The sequence below is a fragment of the Pelophylax lessonae genome (assembly GCF_965119305.1).
Source record: "Pelophylax lessonae genome assembly, chromosome: 7".
Lineage (NCBI taxonomy): Eukaryota > Metazoa > Chordata > Amphibia > Anura > Ranidae > Pelophylax > Pelophylax lessonae.
In genome coordinates this window covers 176,188,156-176,215,183 of record NC_138774.1, presented here as the reverse complement: position 1 = coordinate 176,215,183, position 27,028 = coordinate 176,188,156, and the positions used below count along the sequence as shown (strand labels likewise).

Sequence of the window (27,028 nt, the reverse complement as noted above, 5' to 3'; positions counted from 1 at the left end):
ATCATCCCTGCACCGAACAGGGATGGGTCGTTCACTGTGCCAGGAGCGTTACCTGGCTGAACGCTCGATGGCAGACTGGGAAGCCACTGACCCACGACCTGCGACCAGGGGGATCAGCCCGAGACCCAGTCCGCATGATCCTCTTCGTCCGAAGAACTAACTAATGCTGACAAAAATAACAGCTAAGTAAAGATAGAGAGAAAACTCAAACAAAATATTAAAAAGAAGAAAGAGTCTGGGACAGAAAGTCCCAGCACAGAGAGAGCCAGCCACTCCTGACAAGCTAGACATTAAAACTGAGATATGGTTGCAGGAAGTAGGAGGGTATTGACTGAGGGGACCACCCCTTGAGGGTGGGATATGTTAAAGATTTATTGTTAACATATTCTGTTGCCTAGCTACTCCTTCGGAGCAAAGTCTAATACCCCATATGTGACGAATATGAAGAGGCGGCGACTGTCGGAGGACGTAAGAGAAAAATGATTTCCCCCCACTGTAACTAAGAGGACATTCTATTCCCAGAAGAAGCAGTTTACTAATTAATTAAAAAGCTGCCTGCATGATGGCAAGATGGCTCTCCCCGCTGCCTGCAAGGTGGCAGCTCCCAAAGCCAGCATGATGGTGCCTGTATGACAGTCTTTCCTGTTACCTGCATGATAGTACCTGGGTGTGTCAAGTAGGAAAAACGATGCACTTAGTCTCTTACTGGTGGCTGTGTAATTTGCCTCTTCCTGCCGCCCCTTGCCTCTCTACTGGCCCCAGCACACTTTGCAGCCACAGTCAGATACTGATTTGCTGTAGGAATAAATACAGGGTAAATATGCTGCAACAGTGCCAAAGCCAGCAGATATACAGAACAATGTGCATCCTGCTGTCTAGAAACTATGCCTGGCAGTGGTCAGCTCATCCCTACATCGCCAACCGCCCACTAATCTATGGCTGCCTGGCAAATGCAAACTGTGATGATGGCATCAGACAGACAAGCCCCGACTGATGTGTTTTCATTTGGTTGAAGAATGATTTCCTGGTTTTTATACCTTTTTATATTCCCTTTGCAGATGGTTGTGTGGAATCATTTAAATAACATGCTGTTAATAGGCAAAATACATAGTGCAGTATCCAGGGAATCTGTAAACACAAAGTGTACACCTCTTAGAAAATTCAGGCTAAATCACTATCTCTTCCTCCGCTTCTCGGACACATAATAAGGTAAAACTTTGACAGGGTAGTCACCCTTGGTTTCATATTCTAAGATCTGTTGCTTTGTTTTCAAGGCCCTAACTACCTTTATCTTGTAAGAGGTTTAATCAATGTTTACATGCACAATATTATTTTAGATCGCGTGTGTAGAGGGTGAAGGTTTGTGCAGGTCTGCAAAACAAAGTGATGCAGGCCAGCCACAGAACCTGGGGGTTTGAATGTGCCACATATACTAAAAGATATTTCCACACTTCCAAAAAATGTTTAAAACAATGAAATACAAATTTTATTAGTTTTTGTTTACAAAATTATGAAAGAGAATAGACATGCATATACAGCACAAGGACATATATAGACAATACAAACAGTATATTTGTTACAATACAGGAAGCCCAATGAATGGGACTATACGATCAAAAAAGGGAGCTGGAAATACGCGTTTCGCAGAAATTGCTTCTTCGGGCTCCAGCAAGTTAAGAACATTAATTTTTCTATTAGTTTGTTGTATAGTTGGTTCTTACTGTATAGGTATGTCTAGTCTGATGGCTGGGTATATGTCTTTCAATAAAACATGAAGAGGGAAAACACTGGGGAAGGGGGGGCAAGGAAGGGGTGAGGAGGGTAGGAACAAAAGGGTAATATTTAAAACCCTGTGAAGATAAGATAAATGATTTCAGGAAGATATGTGAAGATAAACTTCAAACAAGATGGTTGTCATGTAGTATTCAAGAGATTAAATATGCCGCAAGAATACGTTAATATGGGGTGAATTCCCAAAAAAAGCCACAGTGGAATGTTGTTTAATAATTCTGTGTAGCCGTCTCTTTAAACAACGTTGTTTGGGGGTTCCATTGATTGTAAGAAGTTTGCTGGAAGATGTCTCCCTCGTGTATCAGCTGATACACCAGGGAGACATCTTCCAGCAAACTTCTTTCCTTTTACAACGAGCATACTCTCTCAATCCGCGTTGATGGAACAAGACAAAGTCTCTAAGACTGTTTTACAATCAATGGAGCCCCAAGCATCCCCAACTACAGCCAGCGCCGCCACGCCAGCCAGCTGTGGGGAAGGGGGGGGGTCTCTGGCTCAATTTTCTGTGGAAAGGGAGGCCTCTGGCTCAGTTTGCTGTGGAAAGGGGGGTCTCTGGCTCAGTTTGCTGTGGAAAGGGGGGTCTCTGGCTCAGTTTGTTGTGGAAAAGGGGGTTTCTGACTCAGTTTGCTGTGGAAAGGGGGGTCTCTGGCTCAGTTTGCTGTGGAAAGGGGGGTCTCTGGCTCAGTTTGCTGTGGAAAGGGGGGTCTCTGGCTCAGTTTGCTGTGGAAAGGGGGGTCTCTGGCTCAGTTTGCTGCGGAAATTGGGGTCTCTGGCTCAGTTTGCTGTGGAAATTGGGGTCTCTGGCTCAGTCTGCGCCGGTGGGAAAGGGGGATAAGGTCAGGTCACAGTCTCACTCTCTGCCTGTGACTCTCTCTGGCTCACAGGTTGGAGACTGGAAAGATGGCTGTGTTATTGGGTCTAAGAAGGGAGTGACAATTAGGGGTCTCTGTATCTCTGGGTGGAAAGCGGAAGGTTGTCTGACTGCCTGGCAGCAAATGTGATGGGGAGTCTGGGGGGAGTCTTTTATATATATATATATATATATATATATATATATATATATATATATATATATATATATATATATATATATATATATATATTTTGTGCATTAAGGAAGGAATGCATTTCATGTCTGCAGCAGTCTGAGACCGCAGGCGCAGATATTCAGATAGGTATCGTATCCTTACACGAACAGCTACAGAATGAATGCAATGCATTCATAAAAGGGACTGACACAGAGTCAGACAGACAGACAGTAATATTTTAGGAAACTTGTTGCTTGCTTGTTGCGGCTTAATTTACAAGTGCTTTTTTTTTTAACACTGACAGAGTTTGACAACTTAAGTCATCCGTCTCCGTCACATACGTGGTATGGTAATGGCAGGAGGAGAAAAAGAGCCAGAGATAAAAAATGCACCTAGCGTTTTAAAAGCAAACATCTGGGCACATTTTGGATTTTTTACGAACAAACAGGGAAGCGTGAGTTGGACAAGACACACGCTGTGTGTAAAGCCTGTCACACAAAAATGAAATGCCTAGGGAATACTACAAACTTGAGAAACCATGTTAGCCGTTTTCACTCTGAGATGCTAACACCTGTCGCCACCACCAGTGCCACTGCCAAGGAAATAGACCCAGGTCAGCCAAGAATTGATGCCATACTGTCAACTTTTCAGCCCAACAATGAAAAAGAGAAGAAACTAACCAAAGCTGTGGCAGATTTCATCGCCAAGGACCTACGGCCTTTTCGCTACCTGTTGATGATGAAGATGTTAGAGCCACGTTATAAGATCCCATCACGCAGTCACTTTAAAGAAAACGTTATACCTGCACTCTGCCACGAAACCAAAGCTCAAGTAATTGCGTCAATGAACCAAGCCAGTTGAGTCGCAATAACGTGTGATTCATGGACTTCAGTCACGACGGAGTCCTATGTTACAATAACAGCACATAAAGTTGCTAAGGACTGGCAGGTCTTGTCACATGTGTTGCAAACTAGAGCCAATTATGAGTCTCACACGGGTGCTCATCTGGCAGAGCTACTGTTTCATGTCGTGGAAGAATGGCAGCTGTCCGATAAATCTGTAGTGCTTGTGACCGAAAACAGGGCGAACATGATAGTTTCAGCTCAAGTTGGTAAATTTCCTCATGTTAAATGTTTCGCCCATACACTCAATCTTGCATGTCAGCGGGCACTGAAAGGGGCCACGCTCTCCAGGCTTCTCGGCAGAGTGCGACGAATATCCACATTCTTTCACCGCAGCACTAGAGCAAGCCACTGTCTAAAAGAGAAACAGAAATGTCTGGGCCTGAAGAATCATAAGCTAAAAACTGATGTGCCAACAAGATGGAACAGCGCATATGACTTGTTCTTAGAACAACAACCTGCAGTTTGTGCCACCTTGCTGTCTCCAGAAGTCAGAAAAGGAGAGTCTGATCTCTGCACTCTCAATGAAACAGATGTGTCAAATGCAGAGGATGCTGTGAGTGCATTAAAGCCAATGATGGATGCAACCTTGCTGATGTCAGAAGAGCACAACCCAACAGTGTCTCTCATTACACTCTAAATGCACAACAGCTCCAAAGCATGACAGACACCATGGGAGACACACCCATGACCCATGAGATCAAGAATGCCATCAAAACAGATCTCCTGAAGAGGTACAGCACTGAGGCAGAGAAGAAGATCCTTCATACAGCCTCTGCACTAGATCCTCACTTTAAGCACTTTAAGGGACTGCCTTTTATTCTCACAGAGGAGGAGAGATTGGAGATATACAGAGGAGTGACTGAGGAGGCTGCATCTTTGGAGGTAATTTGAATTTCATCATGTTTCCTCCCTGACAGCTAGTAGCTCGGCTACATTGTGTTGTGTAAGCACCGCTTCACTGATGCGGTGTGGGAACTGTATTGATTACTGTGCGGTTTCCACACCCCATCAGAATTAATCACACTCTCAGGCAGTTCAGTGTGTGCTCTTCTTATACTATTATCTTTTGTTCAAACACAGATTACATCTAATAGAAGGACAAATGTGGATGAAGTGCCTAGGGAAAAATTAACTCTGGAAGAAGAAACACCCATTGAAGACAGCCATTCTCCTCCCAAAAGAAAGGCAACATCGCTGCTCATGACTATGCTGGGACAGTCTTTCACTAATGCTGAAGGTTCAATAGAACTCAAGACCCCCTATGCCAAGGCAGAAGAGGAAATGTAAAAATATTGTAAAGCCCCACCTCTGCCTCTCACTGAGGACCCTTTGAAATGGTGGCTTGAGCATGAGGTCATATTTCCCCTCCTCTCTCAGCTGTCAAAGCTATACTTGTGTATCCCAGGTACAAGTGTATCTGCAGAGCAGGTTTTTTATTCCTTCTGATGCTTTGGAGCAGGGATTAAGGATGGTAGGCCTATGTCCTCAATGAGGTGGAAGACCTTGGCCAGGACAGCGAGTTTCCATCCATGAGATTATATGGCTTGCTCCTTCAAGGCTGCATGGTTCCTGGAGCCCCCTTGGTGACTGACGTAGGCTACAGCAGTGGCATTGCCTGACTGCACAATGACTGGGTGCCCTTGCAGAAGGTAAAATGTTGGAAAGCCATTCAAACTTTTCTGAGTTCCAGGATTTTGATGAGAAGCTTGGTTTCCATAAGTGTCCACATTGCCTGGACCTTAAGGGATTGGAAAACTCCTCCCCAAACCAAAAGACTGGCATCTGTTTTTCACTTTCCAGTGGTAGGGAAGGAAAGACTTCTTTATTGTTAGGGATGGGCTTGAAATGCACTAAAAGAGGGATTTTCTTGCTTGGCTGGACAGGAGTATGGGTAGGTTGAGAGAAGTTTCATGCCTCTTCCAGGTCGACGGGATGTTGTTTTGGAGAGCTCTTGAACAAATTTGGGCAAATAGCCACCTTTTAAGGCTGTACTATCATGAGGCTTAGAATTCTAATGAAAAAAAAAAAAAAACTATCATGAATTGTCCTATGGACATTTGCTGACAGCTGGATGGGAGATAAGGCCTAGGAGAAGGTGGTTTAAGATAGCCTGTGACTGGCCTGCATGTCCTGAGTTCTGAGAAGGGCAAGAAGAGATGCTAGAAGCTTTGTGAATACTTAAGGGAAAAAAGATAGGCCAAAAGGCAGTACAAAAACTGGAATTGTTTTTCTTGATTGCCTGCCACTGCGAAGCGCAAAAATCCCTGATCAAGTGGAAAATGGGAATATGTAGATAGGCATTTAGAATGTTTATTGATGTCACGTATCCTAGAGTCTTATAAAAGCATTTACTGATCTTGCAGATTCCATGAAAGATTTTGGAATCTAAAGGCATTTGTTGAGGGGGGTTTTAAGTTCAGAACAGGATGAATACCCCCCCATTGAGATTTCGTAAAATAACCAGATTTGAAAAGAATCCTTAAAACCGGTTTTGTGGCGATAATGGCAAAACTACTCCCTTGGGCAAGGGATGGTTCAGGGCATTGTGCAAATCTGACTGTCCTTGTGCAGTTTTTTGTTGATTTTATAGAAGCAAGAGGTGAAAGGGTAGCGTTTTGAGCTCATTTACACCTACCCATTGAACCCAGAGGTCTGGGATGTCTGCGACCCAGAGAAAAGCAAACTGTAACAGAGGTCCCTTCACTCTTAGAAGTGGGGAAGCTCCTTCACTGAGCAGAGGGCTCTGGGGAAGACATGCTGGGCTTTGTGGTCCAAGCTTTGGGCTGAAAAGAAAGGCTAAACTTTCTGCATTTGTGTGCTTGTTATCTGCATTTTGAGGAGATAGCTATAATGATACATGGGGCCAGACCACTGCCTTTCTCACCAATTAATGACAAAAGACTGGTCAACCTCTCACCGCGATGTCACTTACAGAACAAAAACACTCTCAGCTGCGCCCTACACCATGATTTTCCAGCTTGCGGGACCACAATCTAAGTACCAAAAGGCTGAGAGTGATTGTCACTGGGTTAAGTTAACTAATTAATTAACCCTTTAAACTGCCACCACCTGCTTTGTCGAAAAGCAGGAATATTTCACAAGCTTAGCAATAACAATTATGAAAAATAAACCTCTGTGCACACGCTGTCACCACAGACAGGTATATTTAGAGAGTTATACTTTAAGAGACAGGGATTCTTTTAGTTTGCATTAACACATTAGATATAGTTTTAACACTTTTTAAAATATAGTTTAATTATGAAAAGGTGAAAAATTGGTGCAAATAAAATATGTACAAAATAGATATTACAAAGAAACAAGGAGACAACAAGCACAGAAGATAGAGGTGAAAAATGAAGAATGATTGCAAGTCCTGTTTCAGCAGATTTCAGTCCGTGAGCAAATTGATCTATTGGCTCTCGTGAATTTGTTCGGTCTTCTTTTGCATGATGGTACACGAGAGCTGCTAAATTGTGGATGCATTCCACTTTTCTTCACATCAAGAGGGTGTTAACAGAAACCATCTGGCCAATCATCTAGTCAAAGGGGTGCTTGCTAGGATGTCAGCACGTTTAGGACCAAGTCCCAGATACAGTTTTCCATAAGTACTTATATCTCTGAATAGCTGCAGGTTAAAGTCAGTTGCCCTGCAAATTATTTTCCAGCATGACATTACCTTCAAAATGGATATAGATATGACAGGTCTCGGATATCTATTTCTCAGAGGAGGGGTGTGGAGGCCTAATCCACTCTGGTACCTCCTAGCATAGGGGTGTTTGGGTTCAAAATGCTACCCAAGAACTGATGAAGGTGAAAATTACTTTATTCTGGCTGTGCTATTATTTTTTATGAGTTAGGACATATCCCAAAGTTTTAGAGTCTTGACTGCTAACCAGTCTATCAGGAATGTGGATTAGTGCAGATATCTGTTAAAACTCCAGTCACTCAAGAGGGCAAGTCAGACATTTTTATTAGGATATTCCAGACTTAAGTGTGGATTGGGGTAATAGGCACCAGAGAGTCTGCATTTTCCTCTCAAGGATCTGATAAGAAAGTTCTGGCATGGCTAACAGTTTTATTGCATGAACTGGAGGAAGAGTGAGGGAGAAAGTCACTGCAGCTGTGTCTTTGGTTCAGCACAGAAAAGACAGCGACACAAATTGTAATTGCTGTATTTTGAACAACATGGCTGCCACAGACAGCCCGTCGTGGGCCCAGTACATACGACTATTACAGTAGAGGCTTATGAGGGGGTTTTTGGATCGTCCGCTGTGGGAGTAAAACCTTCCCTCCTGTGGCATCTTTGATGAACTGGTCAAGTACCTCTCCAAATATACATCTTCAACTGTCCAGGCGTTAAGCCACAAGATGTGAGTGGTGATTACAGCCATTCTGGAATTCTTTCTAATTTCATATTCTAGGGCATCCACACAAAACAACAGAGCAAAAGGTAAGTACTGTAATTGCTCTGTTAAGGCACAATCATGGAAAATAGGATCATGCTGGTTGTTCACTGACCTAGTGAGAGCTGGAACTGCAAGGGTAAGGCTTGGCTCACATATATGCAGTGTGGGAAACGCAGCAAATCCTGTGCGTTTCCCGCACCGATTTGAAAACACACGGCGTTCATGCGAATCACAGGGGATGTCAATGTTAAGTTAATGACGCCCCAAACGGGTCACTTTATATATATATACAGGGATATACAGGGATGTTTTTTCACTCTTTGTTATATTGCAGCCATTTGCTAAAATCATTTAAGTTCATTCTTCTTCCTCATGAATGTACACATAGCACCCCATACTGACAGAAAAACACAGAATTGTTGACATTGTTGCAGATTTATTAAAAAAGAAAAACTGAAATATCACATGGTCCTAAGTATTCAGACCCTTTGCTGTGACACTCATATATTTAACTCAGGTGCTTTCCATTTCTTCTGATCATCCTTGAGATGGTTCTACACCTTTGTTTGAGTCCAGCTGTGTTTGATTATACTGATTGGACTTGATTAGGAAAGCCACACACCTGTCTATATAAGACCTTCCAGATCACAATGCATGTCAGAGCAAATGAGAATCATGAGGTCAAAGGAACTGCCTGAAGAGCTCAGCGACAGAATTGTGGCAAGGCACAGATCTGGCCAAGGTTACAAAAAAGATTTCTGCTGCACTTAAGGTTCCTAAGAGCACAGTGGCCTCCATAATCCTCAAATGGAAGATGTTTGGGACGACCAGAACCCTTCCTAGAGCTGGCCGTCCGGCCAAACTGAGCTATTGGGGGAGAAGAGCCTTGGTGAGAGAGGTAAAGAAGAACCCAAAGATCACTGTGGCTGAGCTCCAGAGATGCAGTCAGAAGATGGGAGAAAGTTGTAGAAAGTCAACCATCACTGCAGCCCTCCACCAGTCGGGGCTTTATGGCAGAGTGGCCCGACGGAAGCCTCACCTTAGTGTAAGGCACATGAAAGCCCGCATGGAGTTTGCTAAAAAACACCTGAAGGACTCCAAGATGGTGAGAAATAAGATTCTCTGGTCTGATGAGACCAAAATAGAACTTTTTGGCCTTAATTCTAAGCAGTATGTGTGGAGAAAACCAGGCACTGCTCATCACCTGTCCAATACAGTCCCCACGGTGAAGCATGGTGGTAGCAGCATCATGCTGTGGGGGTGTTTTTCAGCTGCAGGGACAGGACGACTGGTTGCAATCGAGGGAAAGATGAATGCGGCCAAGTACAGGGATATCCTGGACAAAAACCTTCTCCAAAGTGCTCTGGACCTCAGACTGGGCCGAAGGTTTACCTTCCAACAAGACAATGACCCTAAGCACACAGCTAAATAACGAAGGAGTGGCTTCACAACAACTCCGTGACTGTTCTTGAATGGCCCAGCCAGAGCCCTGACTTAAACCCAATTGAGCATCTCTGGGGAGACCTAAAAATGGCTGTCCACCAACGTTTACCATCCAACCTGACAGAACTGGAGAGGATCTGCAAGGAGAATGGCAGAGGATCCCCAAATCCAGGTGTGAAAGACTTGTTGCATCTTTCCCAAAAAGACTCCTGGCTGTATTAGATCAAAAGGGGGCTTCTACTAAATACTGAGCAAAGGGTCTGAATACTTAGGACCATGTGATATTTCAGTTTTTCTTTTTTAATAAATCTGCAACAATGTCAACAATTCTGTGTTTTTCTGTCAGTATGGGGTGCTATGTGTACATTCATGAGGAAGAAGAATGAACCTAAATGATTTTAGCAAATGGCTGCAATATAACAAAGAGTGAAAAATTTAAGGGGGTCTGAATTCCTCTCCGTACCCACTGTATATATATATATATATATATATATATATATATATATGTGTGTGTGTGTGAACCCAGCCTAAAGAGAGCCTTTAAAGTGTCTCAAACTTTCTATCTAAAGAACCCTTGAAAGAAAGATGATCTTCAATAGGTACAGTGAGAGGTTTAAGACTAAGATAGTAGGCCACTTCTTCGTTAACTCTTTCTTTACTGGCTACAGTTCAGCAAAAATTTTGTGGGGAGTAAAAATCCTGCCTTGACTAATACAATCTTCATAGACTGCACACTCAATCTGTTCATGAACAGGGATGTTTTGAACGATTTTGCAGGTCTCTTTCTACCCAAAGGGGTATGAGGAGATGGAGGAGATTAGGTTGTACAATACCAGGGCTCTTGCCGACGGGAGCAATGAGCCTTTCCAATTTACCAAGCCTGTTGAATATAGCTCCCTCATCAATATAGCAGCATCCTGGAGGGAGAAAAAATGTCCACACCATCCTCCAATACCGCCTTAATGTCCTCATCATTCCATTTTATCAGGATCCGACTCATGTTTTGAGCCCTTGGCAAAGATGGCTGTATTAAGACAGGTATTTGTTCAAGAAATTTTGACATAGATGCAGAAAATTCTGCTTTTGTCAAAAGTGTCACTGGTTGCTTGCCTGAAAAGAGCTGGAGTCGGATGCAGAGAGCGGTTTCAGCGCGGGCTCCTGCTCCGATGCAAGGGGAGCATTATCACTTTGAGATTGAGTGTTGTGTGAGCTGAATGTTTGTATGCGATTTTGCAAAGGCTTCCTTTTGCTTGGTGTAGACCATCCTATAGTGAATCCACATGGGGAAAAAGTGGGACAAAACACCTGAGTATCCTATAAGGGCTCTAGGCGGAAGTGGTGATAAAATGTGTGACCTGTGCCCTTTACCGTACATGCGATCAGAATATCTTACAAAAAAAAACGCTACATGATTAAAAAGGAAGTCCAGCTTAAAACTAAAATCTCAAAATCTACTTGCAGACACAATCTAAGACTAACCTATCTAACCCTGTAAAGCTAAACTCGCTATACACATCTTTTCTGAAGACGATCCTATCCCACGCTGATATGTAAGCGGCGGCTTTTCTGTGGAGGCAGGTGCAGCAGAGGCAGCGAAAAGGGAAGCCCCATAGTAAGTCTGTGGGTGACATAATTTCCCAGGCATTTCACAGTCGTCGTCAGCTGTGTCCTGCACAGAGCTTCTGCCACTGGAGACCGGATTGGATTAGCGTCAGAAAAGGTATATATAGCGAGTTTTGCTTTACAGGACTAGATAAGTTAGTCTTAGATTGTGACTGCAAGTAGATTTCAAGATTTTCGTTGTATACTGGACTTCCCCTTTAAGATAAAACCTTATCATATACACATAACCTGTGCCTGTTAAGCTGCTATTGATTACTGACATCACTGAACAAATTAAGCATGACTTATACCTTCTCTGTATGGCAGATGACTGCAGACTTAAGTATTCTCATTTATATCCTCTCTCTGCTCTTACTGATGCCAACTGTCCATAATTTTACGGACAGATTGTAAAAAAACGTTGTAATTTCTCCCATCTGTAAATGTCTCAACTACTAGTCCTAACTCCCAAGTTCTGCATCCCGGATTCCCCTTGCTCTGCCACTGGCCATTGCTGCCCACTGTCAAATTACTGGTTGCTAGCAATACCTGGTGTCTAGCAACTAGTGACATATGCACAGGCCCCAGCATTCAGAGTGGAGGAGGATGTAACTGCCTCCTTCAGACCTCCTCTGCCTCCTCAGATTGGGCAGCGGGGTGTGGTTTAAATTCACATGCCACTAGTTGAGGTAGTTCACAAATTCCCTGTCTCTTGAACTGTGAATGTGCATCTGAGGGGGCACTCTGTCTGCAGGAGGACCATCTGAGGGGGCACTCTGTCTGCAGGAGGACCATCTGAGGGGGCACTCTGTCTGCAGGAGGACCATCTGAGGGGGCACTCTGTCTGCAGGAGGACCATCTGAGGGGGCACTATGTCTGCAGGAGGACCATCTGAGGGGGCACACTGTCTGCAGAAGGACCATCTGAGGGGGCACACTGTCTGCAGAAGGACCATCTGAGGGGGCACACTGTCTGCAGGAGGACCATCTGAGAGAGAACTATGTCAGCAGGAGGACCATCTGAGGGAGTACTATGTCTGCAGGAGGACCATCTGAGGGGGAATTCTCTCTGCAGGAGGATGATCTAAGGGGCACTCTGGAGAATCATCTAAGGTAGCATTCTGGAGAATCTAAGGGGGCACAGATGTAAGGTGGCACTCTGATTTATAGGGGGTAATATTGAGGACTTTGATGTAAGAAAGGACTCTTGTGAGAACGTGGTGCTTATCCTAACTGCTGCAATCTATATGTTTTGTTTGTATTATGTTCTACATGGATCTGACCAACGTGTTCATGGTGTGTTCAAGATCCTTTGTCCTAAGGTTTATTTGTGTCTGTGAGACGGTCAGTCGTGGCGCAGTAATTAGTATTTTGTGGGTACAAAGACAGACTGTGGTATATATGTGTGCAGTATATACAGCAGGCACAGATTCTGTTCAGTCTCCCTTTAAGACCCTCCCACTGGCCATGCCTACCGTTTGCCGCGGCGCATGTAGCAAAATATGTTTATTTGTTCTTTCCCAGGGTGCTCCATGTTTTTTTTATAATCCTAGTCATGCTCACACTCACATTTTGTCATGCTGGTTTTCCTTTTTGGTTGTAAAGCCAGTCAGATTATTAGTTATTGTTAGCCCCCACTCACACGGAGCGACTTGTCATACGATTTGACGGTCAAATCGCATGACAAATTGCACCCTATTGTCGGCAATGGCACTGTTCAAATCGACGCATGGCCGACTTTGGGGTGCCGCATCGATTTGAAAAAGTAGTTCCTGCACTACTTTTGGTGATTTCGGATGCAACTTTCATAGACATCTGTGCATGAATCCGCCGAGATGTCTTCCAAGTTGCACCTGAATTCGCACTGGCATGTGGCTTTGAAAATGTGCAATTTCAGATATATTCGCACGATTTCAAAGCCACATTCAATGTGGCTTAATGTTTACGTATTGTTTGTATGGTTCAAAGGCTAAGTTTGGCTTCAGGAACATGTTATATGTTACACCTGTATTTAGGGTGTAACATGTACAGTAGCTTAACACCCCGAAAGCCTAACCCCCTGATCAGCGCACTTGGAGTCTCTTGACACTGCCTCTGGCTTTCTACCTGAAAAGGCTTGAGTTAATCTCTACAGGAGCCTGGCATTGCTCCTATGATCCATGCTTTGCAGGCTCCTGTGGGGAAAAAATAATAAATGCACATTTTTTCCCGCAAAAAGATATGAATGCAATATTTTTCCTTAACTACTTCCCGCCCGCCATCAAAGGACGGTGGATCAGTGAGGCTCTCGTTCTGGGACAACGTGATATGATGACAATTGCGAGTACGTAGTGTTCCTGGGACATGGTGTGACCCTGATCTCGGCAAAGAGCCGCAAGTTTTTAGCGAGGTGATCGGCTGTGTCCAATCACAGCCGATTACATGTAAAGAAGGAAGTGCTGTTTATCTGCTTTTTCTCTCACACTGACAGAGTGTGAGGTGAGGAGAGCTGATAAGCGGCATCTCCTGACAGGAAAAACGCGTAAAGGTAATCAGGGCACTAATCATCAGTGCCTTGATTACAATGCAGCCCCAACAGTGATGCCACTCTGTGCCCATCAGTTAAACCAGTCTGTGCCCATCAGTTATGCCAATCAGTGCTGCCCTTCACTGCCACCCGTCATTGCCCATACAGTAAGTGCCGCCTATCAGTGCCCATCAGTGAAACCTATCAGTGACTTAGCAAATGTATGCATACAGAAAACATAAAGCAAAATTACTCCATGATGTTTCTGGATTATAGAAAGGTGAATTATGTTTGACCGCTCACCCACTGCACCCAGATATGGGATAAATATAAAATGGAACTGCAGGACAAAATTAACTATAGTGTTAGGTGAATGAGGAAAGGAAGATTACCGGATTCTCTTTGGTCTAACGCCATGCTGTTCCATCGCCTTGTTATATCAATGTAGAGAATGTCGCCAGATGCCATGCAGAAACTGCCACTGCTTAGCTTGCAGCTCCTGCAAAGAAAGAGATAGAAACCATGGCTTAGGAAGAAAAATTAAAAGCTGCATGTCGTATCTCAGAGATCTTAGCTGGGAGTCGCAGCTGGATGTTCACAATGATTACAAGGCCTCTGTAGGTCCTGGGATGGACGTGCTGGGGGGTCCCTGTGGGGTACCGGGGTGTAGTAGGATTCCTAAAGGAGGATGGCTGGGGTCTGGTGGGGTCCTGCCTGTATGGGGTAGTGGCTCCAATACTCAAAGGTAGGATCATCCAGTTTCAATAGGACAGATCATGTACACCAAAACCGTATGGAATAAGGACAAGGCACATAGTGCGATACTGTATGGCAAGTTCCGGTTCCAGCATTTGGCGTGGATTGCACTGCATTCCAGACCCATTGTACACCGCTTGTTTGAATCATTCTAAATGTGAGTACCCTTTACCTGTGACTTTTAATAAAGCATTTGCCATACAGTATCACACTATGTGCCTTTTCCTTATTCCATATGGTTTTGGTGTACATGATCTGTCCCATTGAAACTGGTTGATCTTACCTTGGAGTATTGGAGCCACTACCCCATACAGGCAGGACCCCACCAGACCCCGGCCATCCTCCTTTACGAATCCTACTACACCCCGGTACCCCACAGGGACCCCCCAGCACGTCCATGCCAGGACCTACAGAGGGAACAAGGATCGATCTGAAGGATCACCGTCCCATTCATCTATATACCCGCTCTATACCCCTGTGTGGGGTGGGTATCTCTGGTGAGTGGGTTACCTATTATAGGGGTCACGGAGCACCTCACTACCCACCACAGGGTCACCTAATGTGTATTATTTACACAAAGAATTTGTCACCTGTTTTTCCAATACTTTTTGGAATTTTATAGCCACTAAGTCACCTTTTGCATCATTTTTGGATATTTTTAACCACCAAGTCACCTTCCTATCACCATTCCGTCACTTTATCCAGCAATATTATTATATTCAGTGAAGTCACTACTGTGTATCATTTATCTTATTTATAGTTATTTATTTATTTGCATTTTGGTCACTTTATATATCCATGTGCACTTGTCACTTATAGGCACTTATGCACACGCCACCAATTTGATTATTTGATACTTTATATATTCACCATATTATATATATTTTTTATACTGTCTGTATATTATATATTAGCATTGTCTCATATTTATCTTCATCCCTGTTTACATTATTATTAATTATTTATATATTTATCAGCACTCAGTCACTTTTATATATTATCTATGTGCATACATCCCCTATAGGTACTCATGCACATGTTAATTTATTGACCATCTGACACAAGATTTTTATACACCATACATACGTTTTCCTTCAGACTTTACTCCTCTAATTCTACTTCATATTATACCCTTACTTATTATACTGTCACTAGGCAGCGCCATTCCCTAATTTCTCTTCATCTTTATATAGTCTTTGACTATAGTCTAGGGAGGCAGCAGCCTATCATTTTGTATCCATTTCTATCCAAGTATATCACCATAAGCGCGGAGTTTATCACCTATAGAAAATAGACTTTGTCCTGCGTTTTCCTTCAGGCTAAATGTATTTAGATTCCCAGATTACCAGTCCCCTTTCCTGATGATGTTTTTTCTAAGCCTCATCAGTTCAGGTATTTAAAGTGTCAGTAAAAGAAAAAACACCGTAAGACTTACTGGTAATGGTGTTTCTAGTAACCTTCCAGGACAGCACACCTGAGATGAGAGGCTCCTCTCTACAGGAAACACAATCAATTGACAGCTGTTAAAGCCCCCACCCTTCCCCTTGTCCCTCAGTTTGTAATAAAGTAACTCCCGAAACCAGTCCACAAGAGGAAGAAATCCACTTAGTTACTCACCACCTACTGTTCTTATTGTTTTTCACCCCTCAACTGGGTGGGAAGTAGGCCTGCCATCCTGGAATGTTCCTAGAAACCCTGTTACGTGGAAGTCTATCCATGTTTTTTCCCATCACCTTCCAGGACGGCACACCTAAAAGGATAATTAAGTAACCGCATGTCTACCTAGGGTGAGGACTACTGCCTGTAAGATAAAGAAATGGAGGACTGTGGGACTTTAACGGTGCTCAGTAATCAATACATTGTTTTCAATGAGTGTAAGTGGATTTTGGCAGTCAATAGTGTTAGTATATTATAATATCATTTGCCTTTTTGACAAAGATATTATCATTGGTAGGTTTACCTTTGCCCCATTGGATATCTTACCCCCCCCCCCCCCGCGGGAGACCTAACAGAGCGAATCTGCTCGAGGACCCCCAGGTGTAGGCTCACACACCCCATTTCAGCAGTTCATGTTACATACCTCAGGTATGGACATTACTATTTCTCAGAATCTATATATGTAGATCATTGTACTCATTATATCTTATCTGTTTATCAGTCAGATTGATATCTATGCCTTCTCTGAAAAAGAAGCTTTGGCGAAAACGGTCAGAAATTAAAGCGTAATAATCAAATACTGTAACATTGAGCGTTTTAAATTGAATAATTTTTTATGTCTTTGTTAAATAAATACATTTATACATTTTTAATATACAATATGTGTATTTTAGATTTTCATATTTAGTTTTGATTGATTACTGAGCAACGTTAAAGTCCCACAGTCCTCCATCTCTATATCTGAAAACCCAACCAAACAATCCCATATACACAATCCTATACCCGTTGTTGATCCAGAGGAAGGCGAAAATAAACCCCAGCAAAGCATGATCCAATTTGATAAAGCAGGGGAAAAAAAATTCTTCCTGACCCCCAAGAGACAATCGGATATTCCCTGGATCAACTTTACCTAAAAAATCTTTTAATACCCATTTTTTTTATGTACACCTAGGAAAGAATCCAGACCTTTTTTAAAGCAATCTAGTGAGATAGCCAGAAACACCTCTGGAGGGAGTCTATTCCACATTTTCACAGCTCTTACGGTGAAGAAACCTTTCCGTATTTAGAGACGAAATCGGTTTTCCTCTAGACTTAAAGAGTGCCCCCTTGTCCTCTGTGTTGACCTTAAAGTGAACAACTTAACACCAAGTTCACTGTATGGTCCCCTTTTGTATTTATACATGTTGATCATACCCCCCCTAATCTCCTCTTCTCAAGAGAGAATAAATTCAGTTTGTCTAATCTTTTCTCATAGCTGAGGTCCTCCATGCCTCTTATCAGTTTGGTTGCCCTTCTCTGCACTTTCTCCAGTTCCCCGATATCCTTTTTAAGAACTGGTGCCCAAAACTGAACTGCATATTCCAGATGAGGTCTTACTAATGATTTGTACAGGGGGAAAAGGATATCTCTCTCTCTCTGGAGTCCATGCCTCTGTTAATACAAGAAAGGACTTTGCTTGCTTTGGAAACAGCAGCTTGGCATTGCATGCTATTATTAAGCTTATGATCTACCAGAACACCCAGATCCTTCTCCGCTATAGATTCCCCTAGTTCTACTCCACCTAGTATGTATGATGCATGCATATTCTTAGCCCCCAAGTGCATAACTTTACATTTATCAACATTAAACCTCATCTGCCACATAGTTGCCCAATGAAACAGTGCACTGAGGTCAGCTTGTAAGTTGGAGACATCCTGTAAAGAAGTTATTGCACTGCAAAGCTTGGTGTCATCTGCAAAGACTGAAATGCTACTTTTAATCCCAGACCCTATATCATTTATAAAGATATTAAAAAGTAAGGGTCCCAACACTGAACCTTGGGGTACACCACTGATAACTTTAGACCATTCAGAGTAAGAATCATTAACCACTACTCTCTGAATTCTATTTTTTAGCCAATTTCCTATCCAATTACAAACTGATCTTTACAAGCCAGTAGACTTTACCTTACACATTAGCCGTGTGTAAGAAACTGTGTCAAACGCTTTTGCAAAATCCAGTATACTACATCCACAGCCACCCCTCTGTCCAAGGTTTTACTTACCTCCTCATAAAAAGAAATCAGGTTTGTTTGACAACTTCTGTCTCTCATGAATCCATGCTGTCTGTTGCTTAAAATATTTTTTTCCAGAAAGAACTCATCTATATGGTCTTTTAATAAACTCTCCAATATCTTCCCGACTATAGAAGTTAAACTAACAGGTCTATAGTTACTTGGCAAATACTTTGATCCCTTTTTAAATATAGGCACAACATTGGCCCTACGCCAATCCAGTGGTACTATTCCAGTCCTTAGCGAGTCCCTAAAAATTAGAAACAAAGGCTTAGAAATGACAGCGCTCAGTTCTTTTTGGATGCGTGGGTGGATGCCATCTGGTCCAGGCGCTTTATCCAACCTTATTCTGTCTAAATATTTCTGGACCATATCACTTTTGAGCCATTGTGGATCTTTTGGGGCTGTGTCAATACCGTCTTCATTATGGTCATGAGCTCCCCCATGCTCCTTTGTATATACAGAGCTGAAGAAAGTATTTAATAAATTTGCCTTCTCTTTATCCCCAGTCACCCACTCCTGATTATTTTGTAAAGGGCCTACATGCTTAGACCTAAGCTTTTTACTGTTAATATATTTGAAGAATTTTTTTGGGTTTGTCCTACTATCTTTTGCAATCTGTGGTTCATTTTGGATTTTTGCGTCCCTGATTTCCTTTTTACATATTCTGTTATATTCTTTGTAACAAGTAAACAATGATAGTGTTCCCTAATTTTTATATTGTTTTAAAAGCCCCTTTCTTTTTATCTATAGCTTTTTAACTTTTGCCGTGAGCCACATAGGTTTTATTTTTAGCCTTTTAAACTTATTACCCATGGGAATATACTTTGCAGTGAGTTTGCATAAAGTATTTTTGAAAAATCCCCATTTCTGTTCTGTACTCATCGATGCCAATATTCCCTCCCAGTCTAAATCCTGGAGAGTAGCCCTCATCCTTGGAAAATTTGCTTTCTTAAAGTTAAATGTTTTTGTATTTCCTGTATGCATTTTTTGCTTACAGCTAACATTAAATGAAATCATGTTATGGTCACTGCTACCCAGATGTTCTTTTATATGAACATTGTTAATAAGCTCTGCATGGTTTGAGATTACCAGGTCCAACAGAGCATCATTTCTAGTGGGGGCCTCAATAAACTGCACCATAAAATTGTCTTGTAATAGGTTTATAAATGTGTGCCCTTTAACTGTTCCAGCAGTGCTATTACTCCAGTCAATGTCTGGGTAGTTAAAATCCCCCATTATTAATACTGTCCCAGCCCTTGCAGCCCTTTCTATCGGTGCCAGGAGCTGAGTCTCCACCTCCTCATTAATACTGGGAGGTCTATAACAAACTCCAATGATAATCTTTGTTTTATGCACACCCATGTACATTTGAACCTATACTGCTTCAGATTCAGCACACTCTCCATCAACTAGGTCATCTTTAACACTCACTTTGAGATCACATCTCACATAGAGACAAACACCACCACCCCTCCGTTTTACCCTGTCTTTCCGAAAGAGAGCATAGCCAGTAATATTAATAGCCCAGTCTGCAGTGTCTGTGCCCTCTGGGAGTGGTAGCTGCTGAGGTGCTCTTAGTAACACTTGGGTGTGGGACCCCAATGTGTGAACCGGCACATGGTCACAGCTCCAAACGCTTTTTCTGCACTGCACCTTTTAGGGTTGGGCCTTTTGGCTTAAGTCCGGGGCAATTTTTGTTACCAGGCCTCAGGGCCTGACCAGTTCACCATGCACAGCCACTTATTTATTTTCTCTCCCACATTTAGTCACTTTCACTTATGTGTGTGTTTTTTTCTCACTAAGATGGAGGGTGTGAGTCCTCGGGCTTGCCCTGAAGTCTGAGAATGTGTGGCCCTCAGGCTCCTCTGCTCCTGGGAGGGTCTCTCTTCAGGAGAGCCCCCGAAAAAAGCATTCGGGGTCGGCTTCGGCTGGCCTAGAAGAATGGGGTCTGCCAGGCCTTCTAGCTAGGCAGACTATTGAAAACCCTTTGTCCCTGTCAGGAGCCTTGTGCCCCGGGGAATCAGGGTAGAGGTCCTACCCCTTCGGGGGGGTGGACAAAGCACACCCCTAAGTGCACTTTTTTGCGTGTATTAACATGCATTTTTTTTTTCACTTACAGGTTTTTGGTTTCAGGATTTGCACCAAAGAAAAATAAAATAATGGTGACCTGTGAGAGAGAGAATGCATTATCCAGCCCTGAATGTTAGTTTGGCCCTCCCTGGCATCCCTGAACCTGCCTCAAAGGGTCCCCTCCCCGGTCTTAAGGTCAGAGAAAAAAATATATACAAGAGGAAGGGTGAGGGCTGTAACAGCTGCTTATTGATTGTGTTTCCTGTAGGGAGGAGCCTTTAATCTCAGGTGTGCCGTCCTGCAAGGTGATAGGAAAAATAATGATTATTCAGCAATACCTTACAGGAAAACGGATTAAAAGAAAGCATGTTAAATAAAAGGAGAGCTCTTGATTTATATACTGGTCACAACTGGACCTAGCTGCACATCACAGGATGACAACCACGTTTAAGCAAATTCAGACACTTTAAATGGAACATGGTTTCCTACTGAGTGCACTGAAAATCTCATCTAATTCGCTCTTTAAAAACACGTTGCTTAACAAATTTTAAATTCAGTGTGACATATTGTGAATAGAAATGGCCTCCTGGGTGGATGAGTGTAGTCTTAAAATTTAACATGAAAAGCGCACTAATCCTTGTGTGCAGCAAAGGAATGCAAAACATCAACAGAACTTTTTACCTTCAATGCATACACAATAAAAGTGACAGATGAGGATATGATGCCCTTGTCCTCCTTTGCAACCACTATTACAGCAATTAATTGTTCAGCAGGAGAAGCAAGACTTGTGCTACAAATTTTTAGGTGAACTTCAATCTCTAATTGCAAACTATTTGCTTCACTTTTCATCCTTGTTTACCAACAGATGAAACACAGTTACCCTTAGAGACTATAAGAGCAGAAAATCCATCACTCCTTTGTTGGAAGATGCCGCGTCTTAATTGCATCAATCTGCAGATGTGCGCGATGAAAGATTAGAGCACGGTAAGAAGGTCATCGATCCATGCAGCCGATATTGACTTTCTGGAAACTGGCAGTATGAACTATGAAATTACAGGGATTTGTGGATTCCCAGAAATAATCAGCACAAAGAGACTCACAATCCAGAAAATAATAAACTCAACCACAGAATCCCTTCCAGTTCCTGTGATCGGTGGCAATATAGGAGATCATTCACGGAGAGCAGGACCGCGGGGTCATTATGTGCAGCTTCATGTTTCACTAAGTTAGATGGTCAGAACATCCTATAATGTACAAGTCTCCAGATAAGGATTTAATACAGAAATTCTCATTGCCGACTGCTTCACTGTCGATTAAATATCAAGGGCTTTATTTATTTTAAACACTGTATGCTGAAGGGAAACAACCTGAGAATGACAGGGAAGGTAAGAGAGAGAAAAGAAAAAAAGGGACATTGATCGAGAAATAGAATGGAAAGAAGAGAGACCGAGAAATAGAGGAAAAAAGTTAGCAAATCAAGAAAGGAAAAAAACAAAAAACAAAAAAACAAATAGAAAGGGAGAGAGGGAAAAAGTGAGAGAGAAAAAAAAATACTAGAGAAGAAAAATTGGATATTAGTCTTACTGTAAAATCCTTTTCTCTGATGTTCATTGACGGACACAGCTCCAGAATCTTCTTGACCATTGGGTTATGTTGACCCCTACAGGAGTAGTACTAGGCAGGAAAAAATACTTTACCACGCCTATGGGGCAGTCCCAGAGGGTATACTTCCACACTCTACTATAGGCATTCCGTTTTGTTGCAAGCAGTGTCAGAAGAAAAGTAACCCAACTCAATAGAGGGGTGGGTGCTGTGTCTGTCAATGAACATCAGAGAAAAGGTTTTTACGGAAAGACAAACATCCAGTTTTCTCTTTCATTCATTGATGGACACAGCTCCAGAATCTTTTTGACCATTGGGACGTCCCAAAGCAGTGTCAAACATGAGGGGTGGGAAAAAGACACAGCAGAAAAGACAATTCCCAAAGGCTAAACCTAGCCAATCCGTTAACATGGAGCTCAAACAAGAACAACTGGAGCTCACCTGAAAACATACACTCTCAAAGAGGACTAGTCCTTTGAAACGGCAGCCTGCAAAGCCCTGCGGCCAAAAGCAGCATCCGCAGATGCCAGCATATCTACCTTTTAGAATTTTGTGAAAGTGTGCACAGACAACCAGGTGGCTGCCTTGTAAACCTGCATCACTGACGCCTGATGGCAAAGTGCCCATGTAGAATGCGCCTTGACAGGGAAAGGTGGAACATGACCCTAATTGAATGGGCCTGCACCACTGTCTGTCTGATCCATCTAGAAATGGTAGCAGCAGTGAACCCTTTTCGAGGTCCATCCGTAAAGACAAAGAGTGAGTCTGATTTCCAAAAAGACTCCGTAGCCGCAAGGTACACTCTGATAACTCCGAACCACATCCAGGGAATGCAAGCAATTTCCTTAGGTTGCTTAAGCTTAGGGAAAAGTGAAGGTAGAACAATGTCTTCATTCAGATGGAAATCAGAAACAACCTTAGGTAGGAATGACTGACAAGGGCGAAGCACCACTTTATCTCTGTGAACCACCAGATAAGGTGAACGACAGGACAATGCCGCCAGCTCCTACACCCTGCGCGCAGAAGTAATAGCCACCAAAAAGACTACCTTCTGGGACAGGGTAAGCAGAGGAAACTCTCAAATATTTTCAAAAAGGTTTCTGGAGAACTGACAGCACCAAATTAAGGTCCCACGGAGGCAACAGAGACCACATTGGGGGAGCCAGGTGGCAAACCCCCTGAATAAAGGTGCGAAGCAAGGAATGCGTGGCCAACGGTCATTGGAAGAGGACCGCCAAGGCCAAAAACTGGCCCTTGATGGTACCCAAGGCCAGATGCTGTTCAACCCCTTCCTTGAGGAGGGCCAAGATCCGAGCCACCAAAAAGGAGCGGGGATGAACCCCAAGAGACTCACACCAAGCAATGTACGTCTTCCAAGTAAGATGGTAAATTTTCCTTTAGGTAGATTTCCTAGCCTTTAATAGTGTAGGAATCACCGACTCAGATAAACCCGTATCCTTCAGCGCCTGGCTTTTAACAGCCAAGCAGTTAAAGCCAGCGACTGAAAAGCAGGATGGATGATTGGCCCTTGGGACAGCAGATATTCCCTGAGAAGAAGTCTCCAAGGAGCATCAGTGACCAGTCATACCAGGTTGGCATACCAGGACCAGTGAGGCCAGTCTAGAGCCATCAGGATGACCGGAATCCCTTCTGTCTCAATCCTGCGCAGGGGTTTTGACAAAGGTCTGAGAGGGGGGGGGGGGAGGCATAAATCAGACCATACTGAGCCCAAGGAGCCACCAGTGCATCTGTAGCGTTGGCTAGAGAATCCTAAGACTGAGACACAAACTTCTGTACCTTCCTGTTGAGATGAGAGGCCAACAGGTTCACCTCGGGAGTTCCCCACCAGAGACACAGCTGATGAAACACCTCCAGATGAAGTGACCAGTCTCCCTGGAGGAAACGCATATTGGAATATGAAGGTAAGCATCCTTGATAGAGGCAAGAAGATCCCCTTGATGTAGGGAAGCCACCACAGTATGAATGGACTCAATGCGAAAAGTCTGTACCCGCAAAAAATGGTTCCGAATTGTAGTGGAGGCGGCTCCCCTAGTCTCCAGGCTGTCTGTAACAGCAAAAAAGTCTGTACCTGCACATAATGGTTCAGAAACGTACCTTGCCTTCTTTCCTCGGAACTGTAAACAGGTTGGAATAAAATCCTTGAAAATGTTCTGAAGTCGGAACTGGTACAATCACCCCTTGAAGTACCAAGTCTTGTACTGCCCCGAAGAGACCTCGCAGGCGGTCTGTGGACAGGCACAGGTTGGAGGAAAAAACGAAACTCGATCTTGTAGCCGGATCGAATCAACTTGTGGAACCATTTTTCTTGAATCAGGGAGGTCAACCGATCTGGAAAAAAAGAAAAACTTTCCCCCACCCCAGACAAAGGTGTGGGCACCCCTTCAGGCAGAAAAGGGCTTGTATGCAGGTCTGGAAGGACCCACTCTGGTCCAGGGGAGGTCCAAGAAGGCTTAGATCCTTTGTCCTGAGATCCTGTGGGATGAAAGGGACGCTTATGAGCCGAGAAAAAAGGACCCCCTGCCTTTGCGGAGCTGGCGGACCAGTTGGTCCAGGGGTTGCAGTTTATCTGTCACTAGAGGCAGTTTCCCTAGTCTCCAGGCTGTCTGTGACAGCAGTGGTTCTTAGGGGCATGATATGACTGAAATACTTAGTCTTCTAAGAAGGCCTTATCTGATCTTCCCTTTGTCTGCTTTTCCCTGGATGACACCCTTAATGATGCGTTTCACATTGCGTTTCGGGCAACCCCACTGACTCGTGACAATTTTGTCAAAGTAGGCGGGAAAAGGGAAAACCTTTGCCATCTTTGATGGCCCTCCGACACAGCAGCAGCAGCATTCTCCATTTTTTAAAGTTTCCCGCACCGAAACAATCAGTGCATCCAAGAGTGCCTTTTCATGTACGGCTGTAGCAGAAGAGGAATCATCCTCACTATCAGAGCACTCAGGGTACATGGACGCAGACCCAGCGGCCTCAGAATCTGAGGAGACAGAAGAGGCAGGTGAAGGTGGGGTTTGCTTTTTGCTAGTCTGACTAGTCAGGACTGATCTACTTTGCACACTAAGAACTGCAGGACCGCCATCAGGGATTGTTGGGACCCAGAGGGGCCCACAGCCTCTGAGAGGGGATCAGGTGGCGAAAAAATGCTCCAGGGAATCCATGAGTTAACCAGGGGAACCTTACAGTTAAAAGAAATAGCACTGCAAAGTGACCCCCCCACCGTCGCACTAGCGGCACTACAGGTCCCAGCACAACCAGCCGCTGCCCCAGCAGAGAGAGGGAGAGCCTAAGTGCACCCACAGGGACTCACCACCACCGGTCAGGCACAGACAAGGCACCAGAATACTGCACACCAAGCAGCGAGCTGAGGAGAAAAGGAAGTCCTGGAGCTAGCACTAGATGCAAAGGAGGGGCTACCGCCACCTAATTCACTGCCCACAGGGCTCCAAGAACATGAACACCGCTATTATTAATGGGAAACCACAAGAAAATGGCTGCTGGACTTCACAAACAAGGCCTCTGATCTACACAGCCAGCGATCCACTGCAAAATAGTGTCTCCTGGGGCCCACAGATGACCCCAGAAAAACAATCCATCAGCAAGGGGGGACCCTGGTAGGGGACCCCAGCAGGGCAACTCCCCCCCAAATCATTCGATCTGCTGCTGGCAGCGCGTCTCCCCCCCCCCCGGGCCCTCCTCGTCAGCTCAACACCCCAAAACCAGACCTGGACAGGTATGAGCCCCATAGGGGTGGGAGGGAAGGGGGAGCTCGGTGTCGGCAGATGGGGGGTGCTCCCAAGGGGACCCTGACGTGGGGGGGAACGCTGGCGGGAAGGAGGGGAACCCGGGGGTCTGACTGTCCAAGGGAGGGGCCCACGTCCACCCCAAGAAACCACCAGAGGAGAGGGGGGACACTATTTACCATACCATGGGACCAGGTGGACACCGCTCTGGACAAATCACCGCTCCATCGGAATGGGGGTGCTGTCGGCCATGAGGCACACTGCGACTCAGGCTAAGACCTGGTTGTATGCGCCCTCGCAAGATGTTTAACTTGCAGGCCAGCCCCCGTTCAGTGGGGCTATGTCACAGCCAACCTGGCTTGGAGCTGAGGTATGGGCGAGCACGCTGGCCAGACTGGGGAGATCGTAATGATCTAGATTATCCAGTTCGTCGCCCAGTCTGGCAGTTGATTGTAGATCTCACAGAAACAGAAAATAATAAAAGAAGAAAAAAGAAAAAAAATCCTATTTAAAAAGGAAAAAAATGCTAGGACCAGAGATCCCAGGAGGAACTAGGTCCCTTCCTGACTAGGCAGAAAAAAAACGGAATGCCTATAGTAGAGTGTGGGAGTATACCCCCTGGGGCTGCCCCATAGGCGTGGTAAAGTTGTTTTCCTGCCTAGTGTTCTACTCCTGTATGGGGTAGCATAACCCAATGGTCAAGAAGATTCTGGAGCTGTGTCCGTGACTGAACGAAAGAGAAAAAAAATAGAAAAGAACAGAAAAGGGGATGAAAGAGGAGAAAAAAAAAAAGAAGAGAGCTAGAGAAGAAATTGGTAGACGGAGAAAAAAAACACAGAAAGACAAATTATGAGTAATAGCGAAAGGGATAGCAAAAGAGAGATAGTGAGGGAGAGAGGTGAAAGAGAGCGAGTTCCCAATTATATTGTAATATCTTGAACCCTTGGAGAGAGAGAGAGAGAGAGAGAGAGAGAGAGAGAGAGAGAGAGAGAGAGAAGGAGGAATAGAAAGAGAGAGACAAAGGAAGAGAAAATGTGTTAGGAAGGGGGGTAAAAGAAAGAAACACATAACGAGGTTTTGAACAATGAAAAATGACACACCTTGAAGTTGCAGGCGTAATAATTACTTTTAGGTGACAAATATATTTTCAGTAACATAAAAATGTGTAATTACAGGAAATAGGGCATTTTTTTGTTTGTTTCCATAATGAGAGCGATTTGAATTAACATAAATTTATCTGTAGAACTTTGTTGAGGTCAAGAAGCATAAACAGAATGCAATGCGTTCTTATAACAAGTTTTGAAGCATTACTTTTTTCTTTTCAGAAAAAGATATAACTGTTTACTCCATAATGAATCTCACAGGAATTATACATGGATACAAAGGGGATTTACGTACAGAAGGAGCTAACACATAAAAGCTGAAGGCCAGTCAACTGCCTCCCTTA

The 27,028-nt window shown here is 43.9% G+C and overlaps 1 protein-coding gene across 1 annotated transcript in view; it reads right to left on the bottom strand.

Annotated features, from left to right (window-relative positions):
• TTLL11 (tubulin tyrosine ligase like 11) overlaps positions 1-27,028 on the bottom strand; it is a 315,361-nt gene that overhangs the window by 40,644 nt on the left and 247,689 nt on the right. Inside the window, exon 8 of the mRNA XM_082263577.1 lies at positions 14,073-14,179. Within this exon, the coding sequence (XP_082119703.1) occupies positions 14,073-14,179 (107 nt within the window). The remainder of the gene's footprint in view (positions 1-14,072; positions 14,180-27,028) is intronic.